At 35.6% G+C, this 11,619-nt stretch overlaps 1 protein-coding gene across 5 annotated transcripts; it reads right to left on the bottom strand.

The window, feature by feature from the left end:
• Positions 1–748: 748 nt before the first annotated feature.
• On the bottom strand, positions 749–11,437 carry LOC18037663. 5 transcript variants are annotated; one of them, XM_024180465.1, is made up of 16 exons: positions 10,932–11,437; positions 9,897–10,100; positions 9,568–9,749; positions 8,060–8,186; positions 7,759–7,956; positions 5,556–6,407; positions 5,338–5,448; positions 5,039–5,146; positions 4,834–4,935; positions 4,592–4,696; positions 3,234–3,307; positions 2,640–2,691; positions 2,291–2,374; positions 2,053–2,096; positions 1,480–1,548; positions 749–1,409 (listed from the first exon to the last, which is right to left on the bottom strand). In XM_024180465.1, exons 1-16 carry the CDS (start codon positions 11,037–11,039, stop codon positions 1,046–1,048), a joined length of 2,784 nt encoding a protein of 927 aa, XP_024036233.1. In that variant the 5' UTR covers positions 11,040–11,437; the 3' UTR covers positions 749–1,045. The 5 variants fall into 5 exon arrangements, 4 of the variants coding, with proteins under 4 accessions (XP_024036233.1, XP_006427614.1, XP_006427612.1 ...); XM_006427551.2 differs by having other exon boundaries at positions 4,834–4,938; positions 10,932–11,436; XM_006427549.2 differs by having other exon boundaries at positions 749–1,397; positions 4,834–4,938; positions 10,932–11,436.
• Positions 11,438–11,619: the final 182 nt, after the last annotated feature.

Here is an 11,619-nt window from a genome sequence, read left to right as displayed (position 1 = left end):
TTCTTAGATTTTCTTTTAGAGCACAGAGGCTTATGGTTTCTCTTGCAGACCCTCTTTATACGTATATAGTATAGTATAGCCACGCGGCACAACGACATCAATTGCATTTTTTTAATGGATGATAATCAAGTTTCGTCCCTAATTATGTGATCAGGGTTCGAATTTTAGACTTTTCATTTCAACTCAAAAGATTTTACTAAAAAAATTTTCTGTGCACCCACACTAATATTAATTTCCATTTGTTGTTGTGTTTTGTTTTTTTCCAGCTATCAAGATGTCATATTGACATTCATCCTTATGTTCATATTAATTAGTAATGCATACCATAAACCCGTATTAATATTAAACTAAGATCTTTCTCCTAACCTAAACTTGGAAGAATTTTTTTAATGTGTGTGTTATTCCCCAGGTAAAGTCAAGATCCACTCCTTCGACACTACATTTGCTCAGTTAAAAAGCTCATACCCAGAAAATGATCGTAGTCATATTTGTATAGCTTCTTGTAATATGAACCCAATACTCTTCTTAAACTAATTCAAAATCATCATAAAAGTATTGCGTATAAGATGAAATGGTGGCGTTCGCAGCATCTAAGACTTAATATTAATGATGGGTAATGTTATAAGTTTCAACGTAGACATGAGTTTGGAACAGAGAAAAATTATGCTTAAACTTGCATACTTCTCCACTACTAAGCGGGTTTACATTGGCTGCCACATGTTTAGAACTTTGGCAACAAATTCACGACTAAAATTTTACTATAAGGATTGTGTCATTAGCACTCAGATATCATATATGGATAATTACATTTCAGTCTCAATATCTGCTATTAATATATTACTAGACCCTTTACACATCGGATTTTAGATTCAGACATCAGTACCAATCTCGGACGATTACATGCTAATAAACGATGCAATGTACAGCTCTGTGAGAAAAATAGATGGCAAAAATGAGCTGATATTCATTCACCTGGAAAGCACATGCTAATACTAACAGTTTCCCTGTACATATAGACCTAGCTTAAAGTTTTGAAGCCCTTCTGTCACTTCTCGTCATCCATGACAATTGTGCCAAAATCGTTGGAACTGCTTCCTTTCACTGCCTCTTTGCTTCTTTCTACTGGGTTGTCAACAGCAGATTCACCATCACGAGCATTGTGGCGTTCACCCTTGAACACAGCCTGCTGTTGTTTGTTTAGAGTAAATATCAATTTTCTGTCTTTCAGTATCAATTTCGCAGGGGAGTTTTGATCATCCCCTTTTGGATTGCTCTCTTTCTCAGGCAGATCAGCCTTGGATTCATCTGCATTAATAGGTTTGTTAATTGTAGCACCAGCGGGAGAACCACCACCAGATTGTTTTGCCTTTGGCTTGGATGCACTAGCAGGTGTACTCCTAGAAATCCATCTGAAGTTCCAGTTAAGCGTCAAAAATTACTAAAAACAGATTCACAGCTGATAGCAGTTTACAGACCAACCTTTTCAAGGCCGAGGCCTTCACTTCATTGACTAGTTCAAACTCAATTTCTTCTTTTCCCTTGGGCAGTCTGCTCAGATAATGCAGAACAGAAAAATATATAAGATATAAAGAACGGTCCACTGCATAAACTAAATGCAATGCAACAATAAACTAAATGGAATGCAACAATCTATGATCATGGACTAGAGATACGTGTTTTACAAACATGTATAAGATGTCCATTTGAAGGAAAAGAATTAAAGGAGAAGCAACCATAAAAATTACATGAAGCCATATCAGTACCAACCATGACAAAACAGAAACAAGAAAATTGGTAACCTCAAGAGTTATAAGCTTTAGGTTAGCTGACAGCCCAAAAGAAGAAATTTTCATCACCATGTACTTGATACCGGCTTATCAAGTGCAAAGTGCAAACAATATAGTTATTATAATCAAGATATAAAAGCAGAGTATATCCACACACCAAAAATGTTGAAAATGGCAGTGTCCATGTACTAGTTGTCTCCAATATACCCCTTCTAACAGAACAATTTCACCAAAAGGAAAAATGTTAGGTAAAGAACATACTTACATGTCAGATGAACCGTCAGGTTTTAACACATCAGTTTCTTGCTCCTGTTTATGGTATCAGCATGACGTGCAGGAATTACTAAATAATACATCAAATAAGCAAGAAGAAGTAACTATAAATGGAGCAAAATACTCACTGCCGCTGTTTATGGTATCGTATCGGCATGAAATGAAGGAATTACTAAATAATACATCAAATAAGCAAGAAAAAGAAACTATAAATGGAGCAAAATACTCACCTCCGCCGATGAACCACCTTTAATTAGTTCCCAGCGTTCCTTTTTGAGATTTAATATCTCTTCATCCCCATCAGCATACAATATCTATCAAGGAAGCCACCAGAACATTAAAGAAGACATTAAAATAAGAATCATTTAAGAATAAAATATAAGTTACAAGGACAATGTTTCAGAGACCAATGGTTCCACCACTGGAGAGATGGCAATAAAATCAATTTTAGGACAAGAACATAAGCAGGAAAATTACGGATAGACAACTCAAAGCTATAAGAAAAGGCATCAGACTTATCATTAAACATAAGGCTTTGTTCTACACAAACTACCCACGTGACATTCAAAGTCATCTTACCCTGTGCTTCTTTTTGATGGGATCATAGTTATCAACAACACCTTTGTAAAACCTACAGAAGAAGAAAACGCACATGAGAAACATTAATAGGTGCTTTTGCAACCTTCTTACCAATATTCTTGGAAAAGATGAAAGCTACCGACAAACAAAAAATCCGAGTGTATCAAATTCTAAATGCTGTCATATACTAGGCAAATGATCTTATAAGGGCAAAAAGTGATAGTGATATTCACATTATTTGGGCAGCTTTGGAGACCCAAACTTGGCATAATATCAGATTGTCTAAAGAGACCCATGCAGTACTGAGCTATATGTTAGAAAGGCAAAGGGGCATGATTGCTCTTGATCTGTACAGACCTAAAGCAAATATGTAGAAGTACTCAAATCAGTGCCGTTCTCTAAATTGATCAGGAGTTGGAGAATTCTAACCAATCATAAATTAAACTTTATTACAGCAAACAAGAATTAGTGAGTGCATAAGTCAGTAAACACAAATAACTTGTCAAGATCAACAAATTGGAGAAAGTTACTCATTTAACTATTTATTAAGATATTATACTACAGGAAATCAGACTAGAAGTACTTAATACTCACGTCTCGTCCATTGGCCACCAAACCTTTATTCTGCTACCAACCAATTGCTCATTAAGAGCAGGGGCTTCAGAATCCTGAATATGAATAATTAAACTCGATAAAGAAATAAGCTATTGAACATGCGAACAAACTTAACAAGAGAATAAAGAGGGAGAGGATAAGGCAAACAAAATAACAATATGTAGAAGCAGAATCTAAGGAGTGTTTAAAAGCAATCCACAGACTAACGAGTATAATTAACCAAGAACACCAAATTTTTGTAAGCAACGTGAGCTTCAGTATATGAATAAGCTTCAACCAATTATGATCAAAGAAACAAGAAAATTTTTAAAAAAAAAAACTCCCGAAAGATGTAACTGGAACTATCTGCTATATTTGAGATTTTAACAACCAATTCAGAGTAGAAGACAATAATAAATCCAAAGTTACTGATATCTCCTAAGCTATTTTTCTTCTAATGCTGGTAATAGCTAAGGTTAGACCACTTAGCAAAAGAACATTAATATATGATTCCAACAAAAGAATGCCATTGTTGCTCTCTAATGGCATCTTCTCCAAAACAAGCCAAAACATAGAGGTACTAACTCCAAATGATACAGCTAGCTTACACCATAAGCCACAATGACAGTTGTTCTCTGAACTACAATGACAACAAATTCCAAAACGCTTCCGCCCTCATCAAGCCACAACATAACCTTAAGCATCCCTCACTAGTTAAGGCAAATGACATGTATAACCAGAAATTATTGTCTTGACATACAAATAATTAACATGGATTTGGAAGCAATTCCTATCATTTCATCATCATTACTAAAATGAGGGAATATGCATATCAGTCTCTCTCACTAATGTGGCACACAGATAATCAGCAGTCAAAACTTCTTATGAACTTTCAAGATGCTTATTGTCATATGGATTATGAATAACTTTTTATGTTAAAATGATATATGGCGGTAGATAATTCTGTATATATCGGTCTGTTCAACAGCACTACAGGGAACACTATCTACAGAAGCCATAAACAATGGAAAAGTAAAACCAAATTCAATTCAACCATTAAATTAGGGGAACTAAATGGCATATACAGCACCTGATATAATTCTCAATAATGATTTACGAATAGCAATGCTGATAATCAACTGAGCATTTTCTGTACATCTTTATTGTAAACAAGGCAAATGGTCCAGAAGAATTATAATTGCAGAGATCAAAAGCAATGGCACAAAAGGTTTGGGGAGAAAAGGAACAAACGAAATAGAAGAAAGAAAACAAAAGCAACATAGGTTTAAAAAAAAAAAAAACACCGACCACCTTGAAGTTACAATTTATAGGACAGAAAGGAAAACCAAATTTTGTACCATTTCTTTGCCGGCAGTATGCTTTCGTTTGACTCCAGTTTTAGGAGTTTCTGCTGAGCAATTTCCATCAAATGATTTAGCTCCAGCCTTGGAAATCTTCTTCTTCTATACAGTTCACAAGATTAGAAGGCAGCATGAAAACTTATATCATAATTATTTATCAAATACCAAGGGGGAATAGGAACACTTGCTAACCCACCAATAAGTTATACAGCAAAATAATAACACAGACAAATCCCTACCTCTTCCTTTCTGGCAGTAAGCTTCTTCTTGATTTCTGTTGTAGGAGTTTCCTCCAAGTGATTTTTATTAGATGATTTAGCAATAGCCTTAGAAATCACCTTCTTCTATACCATTCATGTGAGTGGAAGATAATGTGAGATTAGGTAGTCATCGCTGATCCACCAATAATTTAAAAGTTAAGCAATAATAATAACAAATTTATACCTTTTCCTTCCCAACAGAATGCTTCTTGACTTCTGATTTAGGAGTTTCCTTTGAGTGAGACCCATCTCTATCAGATGATTTAGCCCGAGCCTTAGAGATTAACTTTTTCTATATAATTCATAAGAGATGAAGACAAGATGAGAAGTAGTATCACAACCCACATTTGTTAAACACCCAAAGGGAATAGGAACTTGCTGGTCCACTGACAAGTTACAGGTTATAGGGCAAAATAGATAAATTATAATAATAAAATATTAATAATTATTAAATACAACAATAAAATTACAACAAACCCATACCTCTTCCTTTCCAGAGGTATGCTTCCTCTTGATTTCTGTTTTAGGAGTATCCTCCGAGTAATTTTCATCTATATTTGGTGATTTAACTGCACCCTTAGAAGTCTTCTTCTTCTATATATAGTAATTGACAAGTGAGAAAAATTAAATGAGACCTTATGCCCAAAAAAAAATATATTATAAGGCCAAATACGACTCTAAAAAGTTAAAATATTTCATACCTTACCACCAGATGCTTCAGAAATATTTTGAGCTGAAATTGCAACAACCAAACTCCTTCGCCTTTTCTTTGTAACCGACAGTTGCAATGGTTTTTCCTTGTCAGCACTTGGAACCACAGCTTCCTTTTCTGAAACTCCATATCCAGGAGGTTGACTTATCTCCTCATTAGTCTTTGAGCGTTTGCGATGTTTTATTTCAGTGTCAGATCTGTCTTCAGGCTTCTTTCTCAAACTGAAATCTGCAGAACCTGAGGCTGTCTCCTCGACTCGGGTACTCAGACTTACTGACAAGGAATTATGATCAGCATTTTGATTCACTGTGCTTCCTTGTTTCTTTGTCCGGCCCCTTCTGTGATGACTTCCATCAGGAAGGCCACTTTTTAGTGATGCAGTAGGGTCATCCAACATTTTATCTGTCAAGTTTAGAGCTTCTTTCTTGGAATCTTGGTTTAAAGAGGGTGAACAATCAACTCCCTTATCATCTGACTTTCTGCGACCAGGTACTTTGGCAATTTTTCTTCCACTAGAAATCCAAGAATGGTCATAGCCTTCCTCTGGGTTCATCAAAGAATTAGGTTTCCGACCCCTTTTTCTTGGAGCACTCTCTGGCTCAGTTTCCGACTTCAGATTCCTCAAAGAGTCCGAAGTATCAGGTCCAGCACTACATTTTGCATCAATACTTTGGGAACGCTCAACTTGAGAGCACCGCTCTAATACATTTGAGAGCTTATCTTTTACAACAGAGTCCTCATTTCTACTTGCGGCAGTTCCATTGCTTGTCACTGACTTGGAAATACCATCCACATCATGGACAACTTCTCCGAGGCAGGGAGGATCTGGTTCCTTAGTTGCCTGATCAACAGAAGCAAACAAAAGCACAAATAATTCAAAAACAATCATTTTGAAAAATGATGACAATACAAGAATATAGAAAAAAAGGGGTTAAAAAAAAAAAGAACTAAAAGACTTATATCTCTGGGATCAATGTCACTATTATAGGCCCACTTCAACTTGCACTATGATCAACTTGTTTAATCTGCCTGAGGCATGTTTATGCAATCAAACAAAACATCTGATCTACAGTTGTGATTATGTATATGGAGACTGCTCTAGCTTCAAGTTTGCTATGAATGCAGTAAATCATAAGCCAGATAAGTTAGTATGGCTTCCAAAGAAAGTTTGAATGATATATATAAGAGAACAGAAGTTAAAACAACAATAGATGGCTGGTTTCAGCACCATCCGAATCAGCTTCGGACAAATAAGCATTAGTGAATCCATTCTGAATTTTTTTTCTCCCCAATTGACTAAAATCAACATGAAAGTAAAGGCTTGTTTCAGAGGAGGAGAAATAGGGATCCCCTTTTTTCAGAAGATAATCAAAGATTCAAGAAGGTGAGCAAGCTCCCGAAAAGGGGAATACTACTCTAAACTCTTAACACTTGGAAAAAAACAGCAGAACTGGGCACCGATGCAGTGGGAATACCTAAGTCCAAGCGTGTCAGTGTTCAAGCACACAAACATATGAGAGACAAACACCAACATACCAAAAGAAAATGTCCACAAGATCCTTCCATTATTTATCTTGAAATTATGATATAAGGACATTTCACTGAAGACATTGTATCCACATTTGGGCTGCCCTTACATGGCTATTGCTCCATTCTAGACATGTGCTTTTACATTTTATGAACATCTTTGACACAGTTTAGGAATTTCAGTATTCTCCAATTTCATTTGCAGAAGTTCATTTTATCGGTCAAATGCTCTCTAGCCGACAACCTTCCTTTAGATTTTTTGCACCTTGAAAACTGAACATTAAGAAACTACCCAACCATTGGGTTTGTCCCAGTAGAAAGGCGGAGAGTTTAAAAATTATAGAAAAGACTGCAGGAAAATGCAGAAATATGAAACAGCAACGTTTCCAAGTTCAAACAGTTCATACAGCTTAGTGTATTTTGTCCAAAAATCCAAGAGAAATTGAAGAAGTCCAAATGACAGCAGCTAAGAATTGAAATGAACTTTAGGAACATAATAAAGACACAAGCTTGCATGATATTAAGTCAGCAAAAGATGTCAGTGCTATATCAGTGCTAAATCTACTCTGAACCACTCCATGCATGCAATTCCATGATCATAAGACAATATCACAGAGAAAACCAGTCACATTTATAGGGCTACAAAGAAAGTGAAGTTAACATACCAACTGGTTCTCAGAACCAATGAGATGACCATGCTGAGGGTTTTCATCATCACTTCCACATATACAGGCAACTATCTCAGCATAATCGTCCAACGCAATGCCTCTAGACTGCACTGCTTCCTTCAGATTGGTTTTAAGCTTAGCAGCACATTTAGTGAAAACCTTCTCTCCTAGCTTCCAAGAAGTAGGAGAGACATCCTGAAATGACAAAGAAACCAGGTTAATCAAATATCAGAAAACTAATGAGACTATCAAAAGAGGGGGGGGGGGGGGGGAGGGGGAAATGAGAAAGAATGATTACCTGATTCTCCTTTCGGACACTAGCCAAAAGAATACGAAGAAGATCCCAGGAAACATCTTCACTTTCATCGATGACAAGGGTCATAATTGTCTCCATGGCCGCAAATACAAAATGCGGATGGTTGGACCTTAGAATTCAGCAAAAACACTGTCAGAATCATGTACAGAAGATGGTTGCAGTTGGTAAGAAATGTAGCACTGCATCAAGATTTCAGCTGTTGCTACAGTAAAATGAAAGGCAAAGAACATTTCATTTTAAATCATGTATCAAATGTATTGAGAACATCATAACAAACAACTTTAGTGGCGCTATATATCACAAAACACTACAGGTTCACCTATAGACCAACACTATGACTACCAACTTATAATGTTCCAAAGACAATGCTGCACTTCGTGAAACTGAAAATGTACTCAGGGATAACTACAATGAAACTAAGTTTTCCCTGAACACATACCACAGACAAATTTTCCCTTGCATTTGAATTTCGTGTAATATTTCACCTTTTCATTGCCAAGATGATTGTCAACTCAATTAAAGTGAGACAGCTTCTCCTGACTCGGTTTCTTTACCAAATAAATGGCAGCTACTGTTTTTGTATGAATTATATTTTGAATCAACAAGAAAAAATGATAATTTTTTATAGCAGTGCTCCCCTGCTATCATACTGCTATCAATAATGATTATTAAACAACGTAATAAGACACGGACCCTCGATAACAATTCCAGCCGTTAAAGTGGCATAGGTAACATGTCAACAGCAACCAAACAACAATGGACAGAGACGAGTATTCACCATCCTCCAGAAACTACCATCCAAATTTCAGATATTCTGACTGAGCGAGGCATCAAAAGACTAATGATGAATTGCATAGTTCAAACTTGAGATCTTAGAGGTAACAATCAAACAGGAAACGGCCATTCACTCATCTGAATATATATCCCTGATTCTATATCTTGATCCATCTGCCACGATAATATATAAAACAATAAATTAGTACAATATCCCCTATCTATTAGCTTAATCTTTTGGTAACTTAACATTGTATCAAAGGCTAGTTTGATCAAGTAGTCTTATATTTGCATCATTTGCATTAACCCAAGACATTAAGTTGTTTTTATTGTTACATTAGTGCTAAGGTTGTCAATGCTTCTCACATGAGTTGGCAAGTTCGAGCTTGAATACTATAGTCTATAAATGAGCACTTGAGCTCTTACCCAGTAACATAATCTTTTGCGGTTTGCCAACCATTCTAGTTCCATATGTCAAATATTCAAGAAAGAATATTATGGTCCCATTATTGAATAAGTTTGAGCAGGCTATATAAGATTCCTAAAGAAAATCAAGAAAAGTTCTACAATTTGTAACTTCAGTTCAACCTTAGACTTCCACAAGTCAAGCATTCTTAATTTCTAGAAGTTGGCAATAATTCTAATCATTGAGATAATCAAATGCATAAGCAAGAAGACAATAAGAAAAATGTAAAAACCATCAATAAGGAGCTTACCTGATGACTTTTAGGAAATGTTGAAACATCTCAACGACCAATTTGTCGCACTCAAGGTCCAACATCAGCAAGCATGACCTAACCTTAGCAACAGTGTCAAGAATGGATAGTGCCTTCATATAATAGCGACCAGATGCATGGGACAAGTTTTCAAAAGCTGATACAGCCAGTTGAAAGAATTCCTGTGCACCAAGTAATTGGAAAACAGGCAACATAAGAATCTATGAAAAATCACCTAACTGCATATACAGTATTGAAGAAATTTCACTGCATTTTTAGATTAATACAATATGCCATGGTGAAGAAATGAGAACTGTTCTAAAATTTACCTTCATTAGTTCATCATCATAGGGAGAATCTGGTGCTGTTATTCTGGTAATCTCACTAATGCAAGATGTTACTGACAACCTCACATCCATGTCTGAGCGTCTCAAAAGATCATTTGTAATTAATCCCTTCATTGTTGGTAGAAGAGCATCTCGCATTGATCTTGATGGTGCTTGCTCCACATTTGCAAGCAAGTGCTCAACTTTCTAACAGAGACAGAACCAAAAGGATTTAACATTATATGAAGGCACATAATGAACTGGTAAGAATTGGGCAAAAAGGGTAATGATTTCAGAACAAAACAGTCAAGATATGCATTAGAAGAAATACAGAAGCTATGACTCAAACATAAAAGTTGATTTAAAACACAATCAATTCATCAAATGTGCCAAAACCTAAACTATAAACAATTATATGAACATAGAGCCCAAAAATACTTTGAATATTAACAATGCTAACATTCGCATCATTTTATCAAACAAACAAACATTTATCAGATGAAAGTACCAAAACCTGTCAATTATCAGTTGCAAAAAGGAAAGACATAAAATTAACAATTATCAACCCATGAAAACAACAAAATGCAGGCTATATAAACACATTCGAAGTACCAAACATTGCACCATGAATTTATAAAGAAAAGCCCACATAAAACTAACAATCATCGACACTCACTATGCTCATAACACAAACAGAAAATCAACCTGAAAAGTCTATATTATCTATCATTCAACATGCAAATGGGTGATCTAAACAAACAAATTATAACAAGAACATGAAACCATTAAACCTACAAACAATGATAAACCCTGTCCAAATTATAGCTCCTTATTTCACATTCCATTGGACTAATTGAAAGACCCATAAAAAAAAAAAACAAAAACACCAGAAGATTACACCTTTATAAGAAATTAATCGACAAACAACAAAAAACCCATTTGACCAAACAACAAGTAATAAAATTCAAAACACAGAAAAATTAGAAACAAATACATGAAGAGATAATAAAGAACAAAAACAAAAGGTGGGATTTTTACATCAAGTAGATTAATAACTTCATCAACAGGAGATGGCGGGTTGAGAAGCAAGTTGCCAGCATCCTTAAGTTGCTCCTCAAGCTCAATCTCTCTCTTTGAAGAACCCATTTTCACTTTCCTAACTCAAACACAAAAACCCTAGAAGCAAATCCTGGAAGACAACTAAAACTCCATCTTTTTTTACCCTCCTCAAGTCATTGCAAAATGAAATGTTTGGATTTTTATCGAAAACCCACGAAGAAACTGACTCATTTATAGCTTATTAAACAAAACACTAGCACGCACTTGCCTTAGTTGCTCGCTCAGTTGCTTTACTAACTAGTAACTAGCCCACCTCGCAAATAAACAAAAACACCTAAAGCAAGCATGCAAAGTGTGGAGCATGCAAGCACTGAGACCAAAACAAATATACCCCCGTTTCGGATTCTTTTCTATCATTTGCCTTGTTCTATGTTGCTTTCACATCCGTCAGTATGACCTGTTTCAAACATTTTTCCTTTTCTCTTTTCCTTTTTTTTTTATACGATTTTATTTTTCCACCCATCCAATGCAATTTTTCATCAATTCATCTCCCTTTAAAACCCATTTATGCAGGCTTTTGCACCCTCATTTCCGTTTAACTATTAGTCTTCAATCGAACTAGAATACATGATTGCCTCGTAGCTTTGACCATTAGCCATTTGGAAAT

This window comes from Citrus clementina, unplaced genomic scaffold (assembly GCF_000493195.1).
Source record: "Citrus clementina cultivar Clemenules unplaced genomic scaffold, Citrus_clementina_v1.0 scaffold_7, whole genome shotgun sequence".
Classification (NCBI taxonomy): Eukaryota; Viridiplantae; Streptophyta; class Magnoliopsida; order Sapindales; family Rutaceae; genus Citrus; species Citrus x clementina.
Note: the sequence above shows the minus strand (reverse complement) of the source record. Positions and strands in the feature narration are given on the sequence as shown.

Excerpts from the sequence above, each read along its gene's own strand:
- LOC18037663 (XM_006427551.2), bottom strand. The coding sequence starts at position 11,039 with ATGGGTTCTTCAAAGAGAGAGATTGAGCTTGAGGAGCAACTTAAGGAT. Across the intron at positions 6,408-7,758 it reads TTGGTTCTGAGAACCAGTTG|GCAACTAAGGAACCAGATCC; the intron begins GTATGTTAACTT and ends TCTGTTGATCAG. Across the intron at positions 3,308-4,591 it reads ATACTGCCGGCAAAGAAATG|GATTCTGAAGCCCCTGCTCT; the intron begins GTACAAAATTTG and ends ATTCATATTCAG.